This window comes from Lytechinus variegatus, chromosome 12, assembly GCF_018143015.1.
Source record: "Lytechinus variegatus isolate NC3 chromosome 12, Lvar_3.0, whole genome shotgun sequence".
NCBI classification, from domain to species: domain Eukaryota; kingdom Metazoa; phylum Echinodermata; class Echinoidea; order Temnopleuroida; family Toxopneustidae; genus Lytechinus; species Lytechinus variegatus.
Window position 1 is genome coordinate 14707487 of NC_054751.1, and position 19494 is coordinate 14726980.

At 36.6% G+C, this 19494-nt stretch overlaps 1 protein-coding gene across 1 annotated transcript; it reads right to left on the reverse strand.

Moving 5' to 3' along the window:
* Positions 1 to 1314: 1314 nt before the first annotated feature.
* LOC121425406 lies at positions 1315 to 5753 on the reverse strand. The gene has a single exon (XM_041621451.1). It carries the CDS (start codon positions 5482 to 5484, stop codon positions 3847 to 3849), a length of 1638 nt encoding a protein of 545 aa, XP_041477385.1. The 5' UTR covers positions 5485 to 5753; the 3' UTR covers positions 1315 to 3846.
* Positions 5754 to 19494: the final 13741 nt, after the last annotated feature.

The following is a 19494-nucleotide window of genomic DNA, read 5'->3' on the forward strand; positions in this document are numbered from 1 at the left end:
GGGGGATTTTAAGTAGTTTGTTATAGAATTAATGCCTAACTCTCCAATCAAAATGCGAGAGCGCTGCGCTTGCTTATAGGCCTTTTTTCTTGAAAAGAAAGAGATATTTTGATAATCTAATGAAATACACAAAGACAAAAGGCATGCCTACTTGGCAAATCAAATAATTTAAGAATGTGAGCGCACTGCACAAGCATGAAAATGTTGACATTCACACCATAAAACGGACATTTTACAAAGCACTTAAAAAGATCAATTTGTAAATTAAAAAAAAATGAAAGCTCGATGTCCGAGTTGAAATATGTTTTGTATATTGACATCAAAATTTGATATTTTAAGCTACATATCAGCCTATTGATCAAGATTTGTATCTCATCGAACAGCAATGTGGGCGCGAAGCGCGAGCGAAAATTTAATACAGTGACATGAAATATTTTTTTTTATTATCTTCCAAGTCTTCCCTAACCTTACTTTATTCACTCGTCTCCCTCCTTTTATTTTGTTTCTCTTCTTTTTTTTACCCTACCTTTCCCCCTTCTTTTTCTATTTTTCTTTCTTCCCCCTTTTTTTGCTCCGACTATAGTGTGGGAGCGGACGCCCCTGGATCCACCTATGAGAATATGGAGGATGCAGAAGCACCATGTGCCCCCCTTTTTTATTTATTTATTTATTTATTTATTCATATTTCACCAGGGTAGCTCATTCAACAAAAGTTGATCTTCCATGAGGCCCTGGATAACAAACAATACAACTATATACAATTAAAAACAGTCAATGGTGATGATACATATACAATTATCAGTCCATATGATATTATTAAAATACAGACGTATAAAGCATGATAAAGTGACTAAAGTGATAAAATGATTATATAAAGTAATACATAAAATAGAGACGATTGTTAATTTCATCAGTCCTGAAAGGGGAAATGGTATTGCATCCCAGTTGATCGGCCTAGGCAAGATTCAGGAAATGTCTTTTAACAGAGAGTTTGAAATTGTTGAGGGTTTTAACATTTTTAACTCTTTGGGGGAGACTATTCCATAGAACGCAGCCATAATAACATAAAGCGGTTATATAGTAATCAGTACGGCATTTTCCTATAAGTAAATCATGATGAGCGCTTTGTCGAGTATTTACATTATTCACTTGAGAAATTTCTTTAAAAGCATTTTAAAACAATCTGCTGATAATTAATGAAGACATTAATAAATAAATATACACCTGAAGTATTCTACTCTTTTCTTAAAAGGCATCCATCTTAAACGAGTAAACATTTTTTTTTTATTATATTTTTATTGGAGAATCATCGAGGATCACAATATATACAAACAATTTTTACATGATTAGAAAACAAAATCAATATGGCAGAATAACAGCAAAATGGTGCATTGATCAAAAGCGAAGTTCCGAGACAGAAAAGGATGGCCAGTGTACAGACCTTAGTTTACAAACCTCCAGAAAGTCACTATTTCACTGACATCGAAGACCTACAAAAAACAGGTAAACAACGCGCAGCTATGGCCGGAATAAACAAAGTCGAACGGCAGGGCGATTCATGTAAAAATACAAATTGCCTTCCACCGCCAACACCCAGGCACCCCCCAACTGTCTCTCTCTCTCTCGCGCGCGCACTTTCTCCTTTCAACCCCCCCCCCGAGGCATTACAATTTTTTAAACGAGTAAACATTTCATTAGAGGGGTGTATATATTACAGTTTAAAATAAGTCTTGCAGCTTGCTGCCCTCTTTTGCAATTTAGTCAACTTATCAAATTGACCTAAATATCTATCCCCCCAAATTTCACAACAGTAATTCATTTGTGTTTGAATAAGACATACATATAATTATTTCATTGCAGCTTCATCAACATATGGTTTCACTCTTCTGAGCATGGCAAGTCCTGCAAATACTTTTCTACATACATAGTCAACATGATTGCACCATAACAAATTATCATCAATAATAACACCAAGACATTTTAAACTATTACACTTTTCAATTTCAATACTTTCATACTTAATAGAAATTGCAATATCTTTCAATACATTTAGTCTTTTTTTTTTTACTTCCAATGATCATATATTTGGTTTTATCAACATTTAAACATAGCTTATTTAACTTGATCCACTTAGCGATTGCATCAAAATCATTCTGAAGTTTTACTTGTACTTCATGAATAGACGTAGCACTTATATATAGGGTAGTATCGTCAGCGTTCATTACCATCTTTCCATGATTCAAAACTTTTAACATATCATCAATATAAGTAAAAAAAGTAAGGGACCTAATATAGATCCTTGTGGAACTCCAAGGAAAATACATCGATCATTTGATTTAGCATTTTTCATCGCAACATATTGTGTTCTGTTATTTAAATACGAATGAAATCATGCTAAAGACAAATCACTTAAACCAATATTCTTCAATTTATTCAACAAAATAGACGTATTTACAGTATCAAAAGCACGTTTTAAATCAATGAAAAGTGCTCCTGTAATTTGACCTTTGTCTATAGCATTTAACCAATCATCAGTTAAAAAAACCGAGGGCTGAAACTTATGAATCTCAATAGACGATTAGCACGTGATACAACTGAGTCAATGTGGGTTTTCCTTGAGAGGTCGAAAAAGAGGATCAGTCCAAGGTATCTGATGGAAGAATCAGAATCTCAAGCAGTATTGTTTAAATAATAGGTAGATGGGTTAACTTGTCTACTTCTTGTGATATGCATCACCTTTGTTTTTTTATCATAAACATCAACAACTACTGCAAAATATCAACATTCGACACGAAAGAGGATATATCAACATATCAAAATATCGCAAACACAGATCGCAAACGATCGCAAGAGCAATTGTGAAAGCCCCTTAAGACATATGGAGGTTGCTTTTTGGTATATCAACGAAGGACCAACATATTTAGTTATAATATCAATTTTTTCAATGTTCAATTCATGTGGTATAAAAGCCCGTATCACACTATGTTTCAGACTATAAAGTGAAATTAATAATTTTGTTTCCTCCCCTTTCCGATATTGTTACCAGAATTCAGATGAATTGAATGTTCCTTTGTCGATGTCATGCTTGCTTGATCTTTGCTCACGTAAGTTCCCCTTAAATCCGATCCTTTTTAATGTTATTGCCATCTTACTAATTCAATTTTATGGTACGATTACTTTTTTTTGCAATTAATGTTGTTTTTTTGGTTTTTGTGATATCCCATTTTATGTACACTTTTAAAAATAAAACTGTAAAAATAGTAATTATTACTAGCAGCTGGGACTCACAAAAAGTATGAACTGTTAAATTACGATGGGCTGTAAAAATGCAAGAATTGATAATTAGCATAAAAATAAACCAACCCATCATTATAAATTCATTTAACATGAAAAACGCCGTTAATTAACAAATACGAATGCTATTTATACGATAGATGCACTGCAATAAAAATAAACACACGATAGTTCGTTGGTATTTTTACAAAGATTGTTATATCTAACTCTGTTTTACATTTAACTTGATGCATAATTACGTTTGGTTTGTTAAATCATTGTGTCGTCTGTTTTTAAAAGTTAAAAATCCTGTTTATTTACGATTTTTCTTTGTAAAATTACTAGTATTTTTAACAGTGTATTTTTTTAACCTGCCTTGAATGTTCCACCAATTTTCCCATTTTTTTTCTCACTCGTGATAATTTTAAAGTCTAGTAGGGCCTTCCCGCTCCAGGAATACGCTTATACCAAACAAAAATCAGATCGCAGACAGATCATGAAGTGCACGACGTTTCCCAATCAAACAATTTGCACCAGAAAATAGACTTTTTATCTGGCATGTACTGATGTGATTTAAGATGACCAGCAATCAAGACAAGACCTGAGGTATCTAATTTCGTTCAAACATTCTTTCCGGAATCGTGTGTTCATGAACCCGTAAACGAGAGGATTAACCGCCATGCTGATGTACACAGTGTGCTGGAGAAAAAACACGAAGAGATAGAGATGGTTATTCGTCGAGGCCATCTCCACCAATGCGTCTACGGGGATGAGATTGACTACGATCGACGGTATCCACGTGATCAAGAATACCCCGGTGATGACGAGCATGATGTTGGTGGCTTGACGATCGGCGGTTGTGACAGGGGCGGGTGACCGCTCGGCATTGTTGATATCGGCACTCCGGTGACGCGTTACAACGCATACATCTACTGTAGATTTGGAATGTGACGGCGCAAATGGAGGTTGTCCTGTCGATGTGCATGCCCCATTGACATGACTGACGCTATGGACATTGACAGGAGTGAGCGACTCGTTAAACAGCTTTTTGACGTCGTCATGATATTGTGTTTCTTCTGTAACATTGACGTTATGGACATTGACGGGAGTGAGAGTCTCGTTAAACAGCTCTGTGACGTCGCCCTGAAGTTGTGTTTCTTGTGTAAAATTGACGTTATGGACATCGACGTCGTTGACAGGAGTGAGCGACTCGTTAAACAGTTTTTTGACGTTGTCGTTAAGTTGTGTTTTTTGTGCAGCATTGACATTATGAACATCGTCGTCAATGTCCAGAGTGAGCGACTCGTTAAACAGCTTTTTGACATCGCCGTGAAGTTGTGTTTTTTGTGTAGCATTGACGTTATGAACATCGACGACATTGGCAGGAGTGAGCGACTCGTTAAACAGCTTTTTGACGCCGCCGTGAAGTTGTGTTTCTTTTGCACTAGATTGAGCATAATTCTTGGGACTGGAATGTGAAGACCTGGGAATTTCTATTCCCGTGGCCACTGTGTTATCCAAAGATGCCCTTTTGATTTCGATTCGCACCGAATCTTTCCTTGTCGTCGACGATTCTCCGGTTTGGCTTCGGTTAGATGGAATCCTCAAGTTGTTGTCCATGTGAACCATGACACGATTTCGCTGCACTCGAAGGGCTCGATACACCTTCCAGTACAACACAACCATACAACTGCCACAGATCACCATCACGGCTATCATCATCCTTTCAAATACGATGGACCATCCTGCGAGATCGCATTTAAAGGCGTTGTTTTTATACAACCTCGCCTTGGAATGGTAGGCAACTAAGAACGCCAGAATGAAGGAAAATATCAAACAAGCCACCATTATGGCAATTACCCGTTTCTTTGTCATGAATTGGCTGTAAGGTCGGCAGATCAGGAAGTAGCGATCGAGTGCTATGGTCGCGCCAATGAAGATGGACTGGAGTAAAGAGAAGGCGGCGATGAAGGTGATGGTCATGCATGAAATATCCGTGAAAAACATGTCTGTCAGTACCAAGATATACCACAGCATGGGTGTGACGATACAGACGAAGAGGTCTGTCATCGCGAGGATGATGATGAAGATCTGCGTGCTCGTTTTGCGACGTCGTTTCAGTATGACGCGAATGGTGACGGCGTTCAGCGGGATGCCGAAGAAGGCGAGGATGGAGAAAAAAGTCAGCGAGATTATAACAGTCGGAACCATCTTATAGTCCTCTTCTTCAATTAATGGCAGGAAGGAATGTCAGTTTATAATTGTGACCACAATAAAATCAACACGCTGTTAACAAAATGGAAGTGTGTTCGAGTGCTTCATTACCAGTCTCTATTAACTATTCCGCTTATCTCGTTGTCACTACTACCTAAGTAGCTCTCAGTATTCGTCATCTTGGCCTCTCGGACGTGTTTTTCCTCCTCAATCCTCTTTGAAAATCCTCTAATAATGCGAAGTGTTTTGAGGATGTGTTCCCTGTCGGACTCCCTGTAGATGGAATTAAAGAAAAGAAAAACAATACAAGTGTAGGTAGGAGAATAATGAGCACCCTAACGTCATTCAATGATCATTATTTCGGAGAGCTGAAAGCGTGCGCGGTGATTTTGACGTACATGATGCTTATGATTGATATTTCTTCATCATTAAATATTCTCAAACTAATTACTATGTTACAGTCACACCTGGGAAATTGTCTCCAGACAGATGCAAGTAATTGAGTCGTTACCAATGGTCGGACCGTTTGGATCTGCTTTTGCTGACGTGGAATTAGGCACCTGTTGGTGGTCATGATGGATTACAAAACACAGAAAATGTATTAAAAATGCCCACCAAATGACAAAGAGCAGTTTGGACCTCTTTGTCGAATATTGGGTAACCGGAACAACAGTTTTGTTTTCAGTCTTTGAGCCGATGTCGTTTTTTGGGTCAAGAAAAGCCAGTGTCTGGGACGAAACTTTGGATTTGGTTTGATTCACCAATTTTTTGACCAAGACTTCTTGGTTGTCATTGAAGGGCATTTTGACAGTGATTTTCAATGTTCTTGAATTCGTCTTGCATCGTGGGACATAAACTTCCTATTAACGAGCGTCTCACCAAATGCATTGTTTGTGAAGGAGCCCCCACACGCCCCCCTTCACCAATTAGTCTAGGAGATAGGGGGCTTTATTCAGAATTTTTGGTGGGGAAGGTTTGACAGGCTTATCCGGGGTAAAATTGTGTGCTGATTCCAAAAATGCCAGTCTTATTGACCGTACTCACGACATTTTGGCCATTTTGGCCAATTTTTGACCAAAAATGACCATTTTGACCTCTCTTTGGAAAATGGTCCCTTAACAGAATGCTTTTGTACCCACATCCAATTAAAAAGGTCTATCCTCAGTAGAAATGCACCCACATTCCAGATAAAGTGGTTTCATTAGCCAATTCACATTAGAAGTGGTCATTTTGGCCATGTTTTGACCAAAAATTACAATTTTGATGAATTTTTGCCCGAAATATGTTACAAATATTGATCAGAACTGCGATTGGATGTCTTTAGAAATCTACATTTATTTTTAAAATGTGCGCTAGATCATCACAATCAGCCTCATGTAATTTATTCCATCAGTTTTGACCTATGAGGGTCATTTTGGGTACTTAAGACATAACTGACCATTCGCTCAGTTTTGCATAATAAACTGTGCAACTGGCAGGAATTTGGGGTCTTCAGCTTGTTTGATATTCTTCCCTTATAAAATGGGAATGCATTTAAAGGTCTATCTTGTGTATTATTTTATGCTGATTCCAGATATTACTATTAATGATCATATTGAAAAGCTGATGGTCATTTTGGCCTCTTATGGCCCTCATAATGACCGCTAACATCAGTTCAATTTATCTAAAAATATTTCAATATTACCAGGATCGTTACAAGGATGTGCAGTGACACCAAATATTGAGGTATTGATTCTTTAAATTGAACATCTCAAAAGTATTTTGACCTCTTGTAACTTATTCCATCAGTTTTGACATATGAGGGTCATTTTGGGTACTTTAGACATTACTGACCATTCGCACAGTTTTGCGTAATAAACTGTTCAAATAGGTAGGAATTTGAGGTCTTCAGCGTGTATTATCTTCTTCTCTTATTAGATGGGAATGCATTTAAGGTCAAAACCTATAATTTTATGTTGATTCCAAATATATCATTTCTAATTGCCATATTCAACAGCTTATGGTCATTTTGGCCACTTATGGCCTTCAAAATAACCATTGACATCAGTTCAATTTCTCAAAAATACTTCGAATGTTACCAGAATCGTAACAAGAGTGTGCTGTGGGACCTGACATTGGTGTATGAATCCTTGAAATTGAGCATCCCCAAAGTATTTTGACTATCTTGGTCTTTTTGGCCACCTTGACCCCTGGGCTTGACCCCTGCCCAATGTGAATGTTAATTCAGCCTGTAGCGAACATGATGAGGAGACGCTCAGGATTGTGTTAATACTCGCATCAATTATTGTTAAATGGGGACAGTTTGAAAGCTTTTGGATGAAAATCAATACAAGATTCCACATAGTCCAATGTTATTGGCCTAACTATTATATTAGACCCTGTGGTCATTTTGACCACTTTTTCCTCACCGGAGACCACTCATGCTTTGATGATTCAAAAAGGGCTAAAATGTTGGTCAGTATCATTATCAACAAGATTACAAGAACTTCCAATAATCAGCGAAGAGTGTTGATAAAAGTGATAAAGTCCTTTACACCGAGCATACATAAGGTTTTTGACTATGCACTGTGGTCATTTTCATGATTTTAGCCTCCTTGACCACATAGTAAATGTGAATAGAAACTTCACATATATGGGACAGCAAATTCAGGAATGAGACATTTTAATTAGCATCATTCAGTGTTGGAACATAACCCTAAACTTTCTGAAGTAGATTAATTCAATGATTCGATATATATCAGTCTTAATGACCATTTATGAGCTAGTGGTCATTTTGTCACTTTTGGCCCCGACAATGACCAATGACATTTGAATATATCAAAAGGATTCAAATGTTGCTGTTGCTCTGTGTTGTTAATAAGATGTATTATATCAATTATAATAAGTGACCAAATACTTATTGATTTCAATATAATATTACTAACAGTACGTAATCAAAATGTTGTGACCATTTGGCCACTTTGACCATTTATATGATGTAATGTATAACTTTAGCAGTAAATAAACATGACTGTGGATTAATTATGCAAATGCATTCAATCCCATTTGATTGGAAATATTACAAACTCACCTTGAGTATTTTTTTTTCAAAATACCTAACTACGGTCTAATGTGACCCTATTGGCAACTGCATGGTCCTTAAATAGCCAGAATATCATTCCCCTATGTTCTGGATGAAGGCATTAATCCTCAATTCAAAGATGCGTCATTACAAAGCAATTGGTGAAAGTGAATTTCATGAATAGATTTAACTATCATGCATTTTACCACCTTCGCCATATGTATGTTTCACAAACCTCACATTGGCATAATTGGTGAAGTTGAAAGTGGAAAACTTGCCCTAAATTGTTATAGAGTGGCCAACAATCGGCACAAGGAATGATTTCATATAGAATGTATTTTGTTACCAAGTACTTCTTCAAAAGAATTCAGGGTAAATATGAGGTTTGTGAAGCGTTGTACCAAAAACTCCAATTTGGTCAAAATGAATGATGGTAAAAACTCTTAATGGTCAAGTCCACCCCAGAAAATATTTATTTGAATAAATAGAGAAAAATCAAATTAGCATAACGCTGAAAATATTATCAAAATCAGATGTAAAATAAGAAAGTTATGCATGGCATTTTAAAGTTAGCTTATTTTTCACAAAAAGGGATATGCACATTCAGTGTCATGCAAAGGAGTCAGTTGATGATGTACATCACTCACTATTTCTTTTTTTTATTGTTTTATTTATACAATAATTCATTTTTTTACATATTTGACAATAAGGACCAAGTTGACCGAATCATATAGTATCAAACAATGCTTATTCTACATGTTCAGGGAGGAATTAATAATTGTTTCCACTTGAAAATGGGGAGAAAATTAGAATATTTCATATAATAAAATAGAAATTAAATAGTGAGTGGATGACATCATCAGTCTCCTCGTTTGCATATCGACCAGGATGTGCATATAACTGTTTTGTGAAATTAAAGGACAAGTCCACCCCAACAAAAACTTGATTTGAATAAAAAGAGAAAAAATCAACAAGTGTAAAATAAGAAAATTGTACTATTTTAAAGTTCACTTAAAGGTCAAGTCCACCTCAGAAAAATGTTGATATGAAGACAAGCACAATGCTGAAAATTTCATCAAAATCGGATGTAAAATAAGAAAGTTATGACATTTCAAAGTTTTGCTTATTTTTAACAAAATAGTTATATGAATGAGCCAGTTACATCCAAATGAGAGAGTCGATGATGTCACTCACTCACTATTTCTTTTGTTTTTTCATTGTTTGAATTATACAATATTTCAATTTTTACGAATTTGACGATTAGGACCTCCTTGCCTGAAGCACAAAATGTTAAAATAATGGAATTCCACGTGTTCAGGGAAGAATGAAACTTCATTTCACATGACAATGATGAGAAAATCAAAATATTTCATATTTCACATAATAAAATACAAAAGAAATAGTGAGTGAGTGATGTCATCAGTTCCCTCATTTGCATACCGACCGAGATATGCATATAACTGTTTTGTGAAACGAAGCGAAACTTTAAGATGTCATAACTTTCTTATTTTACATCCGATTTTGATGAAATTTTCAGTGTTATGCTTGTTGGATTTTTATCTTTTAATTCAAATAAACTTTTTGTTGGGGTGGACTTGTCCTTTAATGGAGTCCACTGTGACCAATTTTGCTTTGTAAAGATTCTCAGCATAATTTGACTTTAAAGAAGGTAAATTTTGCTGGCTATTTAGGACCATACAGTGACCAAAGGGGCCACGGTAGACAGTCCCAAGATATTTGGCACAATTCTTACTCAAGGTGAGCCTTTAATATTTTTTATATTTCCAATTAAAAGGGATTGAACGCATTTTCATAGATCTACAATTGCTGCTCAGTCATGTTTATTTCAAAAGTCACACATTGGATAAATGGTCAAAGTAGCCAAAATGACCGAAATTGTCAGATTTTGATTATGTACTTTTCATAATATCATATTGAATTAAACGATTTGTCACTGATTATGGTTGATATAATCTCTATTACAAAAATACACATCAAAATTTGATTTTTATACATGCAATTGTAATTGGTAATGGCAGGGATCAAAAATGACCAAAATGACCACTAGTAAATAGTCATTAAGACTGATGTATTTGGAAACATTGTATCAATCTACTTCAGAATTTTTTTGTGATATGTCCTATCTCTAGCATTAAATAATAGAAATATTTCATTCCTGAATTTGCTGCCCGATATAATTGAAGTTTCCATTAATTTTTACGAAGAGGTCAGTGTGCATGCCTGAAATCATGAAAATGACCAAAGTGCATGGTCAAACAACATCATGTATACCGGACCATACTCGATGTGAAGGTTTTATTACATTTTTTCAATACTCTTGATTATTGGTGTCGTAGCTCACGCCGATAACGATATTTAGCAACATTTGTGCCTTTTATTAACCAAAGGATGTGTGGTCACTAGTCATATAGAGGAAAGAAATGATCAACATGACCACAGGGTCCAATAGTTATAGGCCAATAACACTGGCTTATATGGAATCATTGCATTGATTTACACCCCATAACTTTCAAAATTTTCACATTCTAACAATAATTGATGCTAATATTAACGCAATCCTCAATTGTCTCCTCGCCATGTTCGGTATAGGCTTAATTAGTATACACATTGGGTAGTGGTCAATGTGGCCAAAATGACCAAGGTGGTCAAAATACTTTTTGGATGCTCACTTTAAAGGATTCGTATACACAAGTGATACATGTAGGTGTCACAGCGCTCCCTTGTAATGTAGTAACATTCAAAGTATTTTCTGATAAATTGAAGTCTTGAACTGATGGGATTGGTCATTTTGGGGGACAAAAGGTGGCAAAAAATGACCAATCGCTGTTTAATAGGGTCGTTAAGACTGATATATTTGGAGTCAAACTAACATTTTACACAAGATTGATCTTTAAGTGCATTTCCATAGAAGAAAAGATACGTTAAAGGCCTCAAATCCCCACATATCTGCACAGTTTATTATGCAAAACTGCGCAAATGGTCAGTTACATGTACCTGTATGTCTAAAGTATCCAAAATGACCCTAGGTCAGTTACTTGAGGTCAAATACTTTTGAAATGTTCAATTCAAAGGATTAATACACAAATGTTAGGTGACACAGCACACACTTTATTACGATTCTGGTAACATTTGAAGTATTTTTTTGATAAACCGAACTGATGTCATTGGTCATTTTGAGGGCCATAAGTGGCCAAAATGACCATAAGCTGTTGAATAGGGCAATTAGAAATGATATATTTGGAATCAACATAAACTTATAGGTTTTGACCTTAAATGCATTCCCATTTAATAAGAGAAGAAGATAATACACGCTGAAGACCTCAAATTCCTGCTTATTTGAACAGTTTATTACGCAAAACTGTGCGAATGGTCAGTAATGTCTAAAGTACCCAAAATGACCCTCATATGTCAAAACTGATGGAATAAGTTACAAGAGGTCAAAATACTTTGAGATGTTCAATTTGAAGAATTAATACATCAATATTTGGTGTCACTGCACATCCTTGTAACGATCCTGGTAATATTGATATATTTTAGATAAATTGAACTCATTGGTCATATTTTGAGGGCCGTAAGTGGCCAAAATGACCATCAGCTTTTCAATATGATCATTAATATTGATATATTTTGAATCAGCATAAAATTATACACAATATTGACCTTTAAATGCATTCCCATTTTATAAAGGAAGAATATTAAACAAGCTGAAGACCTCAAATTCCTGCCCGTTTGCACAGTTTATTATGCAAAACTGAGCGAATGGTCAGTTATGTCTTGAAGTAGACAACCGAAGAATCAAAAGTATTTTATAGTGACTTTTTGTGGTCATCATTGTAAAGGGGAAGTATTACTAATCAGATATATAACTTCACCTTTTAAAATAGTGATTAGAGTTTGCAGAAATCAGCTCTCAAAAATGACTTATTTTCATGGCATATTTCTGCCTTCGTCCATCCTCTGGCGAGCTCCAGCTGAGTGACGTCACACCACGAGCAGTGAGCAGCTGAGCTGACAGTAGCCTGGGGCGTTTTGGGGAGTGAAAGTTATATACTGTACGTATGGAGTCACTCCCACTAACGCCTGGGATTCCTCCCTATACTTCCCCACATACGGGTACAAAACCAGAAACTTTCGCCCCGAGAATTCTACTTTCCCTCTAAAAGATCTAGCCCTAAAACATGTACATGGGGTCCAACTTCATTTCCAACATTTCAGCGATATTGATTTCATTTTTAAAGAAGAATTCATTAAAAAAACGAGAGATTTGTTTTGAAAAGATGGAAAGAGCTTACTTCCGTGTTTACGTCGCCATCTTGATTTCTTTGTCTTCCGCTTGGTGACAGCACGCAAATCCCGCGATTTGCGTGCTGTCACCAAGCGGAAGACAATGAAATCAAGATGGCGACGTAAACACGGAAGTAAGCTCTTTCCATCTTTTCAAAACAAATCTCTCGTTTTTTTAATGAATTCTTCTTTAAAAATGAAATCAATATCGCTGAAATGTTGGAAATGAAGTTGGACCCCATGTACATGTTTTAGGGCTAGATCTTTTAGAGGGAAAGTAGAATTCTCGGGGGCGAAAGTTTCTGGTTTTGTACCCGTATGTGGGGAAGTATAGGGAGGAATCCCAGGCGTTAGTGGGAGTGACTCCATACGTACAGTATATAACTTTCACTCCCCAAAACGCCCCAGGCTAGCTGAGCTGACAGCAGCCCATTGAAGACGATCTTTCCAATCAGCGTTTTTTGCTCCTAGAATTGTTTATTCCTCTCAAGATTGGTCTTATTATATAGATAAAAGTTTGAATTTTCTGAGCAGTAAAATGAAATGCACATTTAACATATTTTGGTAACCGATTTTTAGCTTAGAAAAAATTATTTGTTTTCAAGAAATATACGTGAATAAACAAAGCACATTTTCACTTAGAAATAATGCTTGCACCACATTGATATTATTATCAATATAAAGCATAGACATTCGTCTTCACAACTGAATTAAAACAATGAAATTTAATTACGTAGCAAGTTCAGGAACCACAAAAAAACACGGCAATATATGATCGCGAAATGATTGGAATTGCAGTTGGATTGCCGAAGCATTGCGAGGCAACAGCAGCGAACGCACTTTGTTTATATATCGTTATGAACCCACGTGACATAATGACATTGTCTGTGGACGTACAAATCTGTACGCACGTAGATTTTTTTATGAGTGCGGGGATCCTGGTTCGAAACTCTTTGATTTTTTTTTTGTTCTGGATTTTTTAAAAATTATATTCCTTCCCCGTTCCTATCAGTTCTTTTTTCTCTTTTTATTTTCATGTGAGATTCTATTCAGATCTATTAAATCTTACTTCTTAATTGCTGCTTTTGATTTTCAAGTTATTAGATTCTCTACTTATATTATTTGGGCATGCAGCGACTCACTCACTGACTGGAGTGGAGCAACACAATGACTGCAGTGGACAAAATCGGTCTTTACAGTCCACAATTCAATAAAAACGGGCAAAGGAACACAGTTCTGATTCACGTTTGGTCTGAAGTTGTCGAAAACAGAAATTGAATATCACATTACATGAAGAAAACGGTAAATTCGGAAGATATTGAACAGGTCAGTAAGGTGATTCAGTGCATGATGCACAGAGAGATGATGAGCACGTCGATTGTGTGACGTCATTATTCTCGACCGTTTTCAGCTGCGTGATTGTCGGTCTGGGGGGCTGAGAAGGGTGTCTAATAATTTCATTTCTTGCATTTCCACGACATCTATAAGACTTTTTAGTGACATATTTGTGTATAAAAAGACAATACCTTTCCATCCATATATAATTTGTCTATAATCATCACTTTCGTGAATTTTCTTTGTGTGTCTACTTTAAGTACCCAAAATGACCCTCATAGGTCAAAACTGATGGAATAAATTACATGAGGTTTATTGTGATGATCTAGCGCACATTTTGAAAATAAATGTGGATTTTTAAAGACATCCAATCGCAGGTCTGATCAATATACATATTTCGGACAAAAAAAATCATCAAAATGGTCATTTTTGGTCAAAACATGGCCAAAATGACCACTTCTATTGTGAATTGGCTAATGAAACCACTTTATCTGGAATCTGGGTGCATTTTTACTTAGGATAGACCCTTTCACTTGGATGTGGGTACAAAAGCATTCTGTTAAGGGACCATTTTCCAAAGAGAGGTCAAAGTGGTCATTTTCGGTCAAAAATTGGCCAAAATGGCCAAAATGTCGTGAGTATGGTCAATAAGACTGACATTTTTGGAATCAGCACACAATTTTACCCTGGATAAGCCTGTCAAACCTTCCCCACCAAAAATTCTGAATAAAGCCCCCTATCTCCTAGACTAAATGCTCACTCTGTTAATTCTCAAAGGGTGGGGAACATAGCCCCACAGGGGATATTTAGCCGAAGGGCCAAGTCAGCCCGGGCTAAGTTGGCCACCCTTTGAGAATTCTGGACTTAGAAGTCGACAGTTGGCCTACTTTTTTAAGAAAAAAAATCTCTTACGCACTAGCGTACCTACGGGGGGGGCAGAGGGGGCAGTCTGCCCCCCTGACGAGCCACCACCCATGCAAAGGACGTATCCCTGCCCCCTCTGACGAGCTTGAAAGACCTTTCTTTTTTTGCCCCCCCCCGACGAGCTTGAAGACCTCTATTGCCCCCTGACGAGCTTGAAGACCTTTTTTTTATTGCTTGTCAATTTTTTTTCTGTTACGAAATCCTTTATTTGTGATCGAAAACCTTTATTTTTTTGTGCTTTCCTTGTCAATTTTTTTTTGGTACGAAATTCTTTATTTGTGATTGATAACCTTCTTCTTTTTTTTTTGCTTGTCAATTTTTTTTGCGGACGGTAATGCCCCCCCTGTGGAAAATCCTAGGTACGCTGCTGCTCTTACGTACACATTGTTGGGAGGTGGAGGGTGTGCTGTCTCTTCTAAAGTGAAGAATTCTACCTCACTCCCCTTCTTAAGAAAGACAAAATGGGTTTGACAATGATTATCCTGAATAAATAAATGATGGAAGGAGAGATGATGGGGCTTCAAAACTATCATATCTTTCTTAACATTTCATTTTTAATTCTTTCAGGAGATATGATATAATTAATGATAATCATATAACGATAATAATAATAGGAATACAACAACAACAACAATAACAACAACAATAGCAACAATAGCAACTACTACTACTACTACTACTACTACTACTACTACTACTACTACTACTACTACTACTACTACTACTACTACTACTACTACTACTACTACTACTACTACTACTACTACTACTACTACTACTACTACTACTACTATACTACTACTACTACTACTACTTCTTTTACTACTATACCACTACTACTACTACTACTACTACTACTACTACTACTACTACTACTACTACTACTACTACTACTACTACTACTACTACTACTACTACTACTACTACTACTACTACTACTACTACTACTACTACTACTACTATACTACTACTACTACTACTACTACTACTACTACTACTACTACTACTATACTACTACTACTACTACTACTACTACTACTACTACTACTACAACTACTACTACTACTACTACTACTACTACTACTACTACTACTACTACTACTACTACTACTACTACTACCACTACTACTACTACTACCACTACTACCACTACTACCACTACTACCACTACTACCACTACTACCACTACTACCACTACTACCACTACTACCACTACTACTACTACTACTACTACTACTACTACTACTACTACTACTACTACTACTACTACTACTACTACTACTACTACTACTACTACTACTACTACTACTACTACTACTACTACTACTAATACTACTGCTACTACTACTACTACTACTACTACCACTACCACTACTACCACTGTAAAGAGTTATTGTGTAGTACGTTATGAATATAACGTCTCCATGCTTTCCAAAGAACTCGGATATCATCACCGCGGCTTTACCTTGGTGACCGTAATTATTTCCAGTGCACATCTATTTAGCCTAAAGGAAACCAAAGGAATAATTTCCTGCCAGGAACGCAATTACCTCGCCTGGGTTGAGTGCATCACATTGCGGATCAATTCTTTCTTAGGGAAACGATACGCCAGAGCTAGAATTATTTTTCTCTCAATATAGAAATTAGATAGATTAATTTTCAATTCCATATAAGTAAACAGGTCTATCCATGAATGAGTGGTTGTTTTGGTTTTCTTCTTGATAATCATGGTGAAATATAAACTGATGTATGTTTCGATTCATCCAGGGAAAGTCAAATTACGATGGAGAAAATAAATCTATTCATCTGGACTTACTTGTTGAAACAGAGGACAGTTTCACGTCCGATCCGGGAAGCTTCTTCAGCTCTTCTGAACTGGCGGGAAATCGTCGTTGCCGATTGGCGCCGAAGCACCGTTGATGTTATTGTCTTGGAGACGTCGAGGAATCCAAAACATTCCTCGACGTCTCCAAGACGTCTATCATTATACGCCAAGATATTTACATTGGCTTATCCTTTGCAATTAATGATTTTGCATTTGTATTTTTTATCATCAAATAGACGGAGCTTTGCTTTAGATTCTAATAACTTAAACTGCAACTTATCGGTGTTGATTAACAGGGGCCGCGGAACGGGGGGGGGGGGGGGGCTTTAGCCCCCCTTTTTTTCCAAAACGTAAAAATGAATATATAATTGTGATTTTTAGCATCGTCAGCCCCCCCCCACTTTTAAAACCGTTCGGCGGCCCTGATTAATTTTATTGTTAGAAAACCATCTAGAAATTAACCTTCAATATCTGTTAATAGGTCATTTCTAAGTTTCTGGGCTCTTTAGATGCAAAGTGAATGCATGTACCATCTTCATATAAGGAGAAGGAACATTTTTCTACAGATCTGACCAAATGATTTAGAGTGATAATAAAGAGAAGAAGATGAGGGGGCCTAGGATACTCCCTTGAGGCACTACGCTTTACGAAAACCTGATATGTTGATTGACAATCGTTAATTGCGAAACCATTTTCCTGCTTCCTGATCAAATCCAAAGTAAGATAACTTCTTTAACGATAATTCAAACGAGATTACTGGTAAATCAAATGCCTTCTCCAGGTCAATTAGTGACCATACCAGAAATTTTAATTTGAGGCAATCTTTAACTCGATAATTTAATTTGTAGAAATATAGAAATAGATATGAAAAAAAAATATAAATGAATAATAAAGTTAAAGGTGAGGAAACCCGGATTCGTGATACTGTAGTGTTACGTGCTGGAATACTCCTTGGCTGGGGCGACAGCGACATGATCCTATTGTGAGAAGGGACATTAAACGTGACTATATTTTCCCCTATAAAACATGGGGATAAGGTCCGCTTTGACTTGATAGTAACCGCGTAGCCAGGATTTCATTTTGGAGGGGGCGGTAAATGCACGCGAAGCGTGCCAACACTTACAGAGCGCGCGAAGCGCGCTCCCTAGGGGGTGGGTGCAGGGAGGGGAGTTTCCCCCTCCCGCGCGAAGCGCGAAGCTTTTAGTGTTTCATAAATTAAAATGAAAAGGAGCCGTTTCTCTTGTCTCTAGTACCTCCAATTCGGTTGACTATATATTGCGATTTTGAACCTTGTTTTCAAAAGTGATTGTGAACGCACAAAAGAGGTATACAATGGAGGAAATTAAAATGATAATAACTCCGCGCGAAGCGCGGAAGCTAAAGTGTTTTATCAATTTTTCTTGCCATAAAAAGGGTCCCGAGAAAAGGGTATTCTCAAAGATATATTGAAACTTTCTTTGGAAAGATCAGATTTGATTACAAACAATTTAGCATCAGTGCATATTTTTAACTCGCAAAACAGAGAAGATTGGTAGAGGAAGATATTCCTCCCCGCGCAGAGCAATGAAAGGGCGGACGTTTCATCAAATGTAGATATCTCTAATACCCAATCGGCTCTAATTCAATTCATTTTCTAAGATTATTGAACTTCATTACAAGGAAAATAGTGCGCAAGAAGTTGAAACTTCTGTGATTTTATTGAAATTATCTATATATATAAAAAAGGATGCCTAATTTTTTTTGACTTATCCTGAAGCGCTTCATTTTGAATATAAAGAAACTTAAGTGTCATTCAAAATTTCAAACTGAGGGCGCAAAACAGGACAGGAGATGAATGTATACAGGGAAATGACATGAAGTTTAATACAATTTGATAAAAAATATTGTACTTTTTTTTTATTTAATACGACACGAATTGCATACCTTCCTCTTTTTAAATTAGGAACCTGTTTGACCCCAAATTATGGTTGTTTAGTAATGAGCTGAAAAGCAGGAGAAGTTGACTTTATGGAGGTGACGGCGGAAACTGATATAAAGATTTTACCCGCTCGGAGCCGACCAGACCAGAAGTTGCGCGATCAATTGAAAAAAAAAGATAACTTAATATATTTACTTCGGCCTAACCTTACTCAAATTCATGCCCTAATGTATACAATTTTAACTTTTACTGGCAAGAAGCACATAGCTGAGGTGGAAAAACAGGGTTAGAGAAAAGGTGGGGAAACAATGGAGAACTTCAATATTGTCATTTAACCGCGCGCAGCGCGGAAGCAAAATTCATATATGAATTTATAGAGCAAGAAGAGTGAAGGAGTTTCTCTTTTGAGAAAAAATAAAGAATAAAAAGAAAAAAAAAACACAAAGCTACCTTTCTTCCCTTTCCTCCCTTCCCTTTTCTTTTCTCCCCTCTTTTTTCCCTTCTTTTTTTTTCTTTTTGGGGACGTTTTGGGGGGGGCGACCGCCCCCACCGCCCCCCCTGGCTACGCGCCTGGGGATAATGATAGTATACTCCTTTAAAAGTCATGAAATTAAGAAGATATATCATTAAGAGGATATG

What these genes read in the sequence shown, in the direction of transcription:
- LOC121425406 (XM_041621451.1), bottom strand. Translation starts at nt 5,484, where the DNA reads ATGGTTCCGACTGTTATAATCTCGCTGACTTTTTTCTCCATCCTCGCC.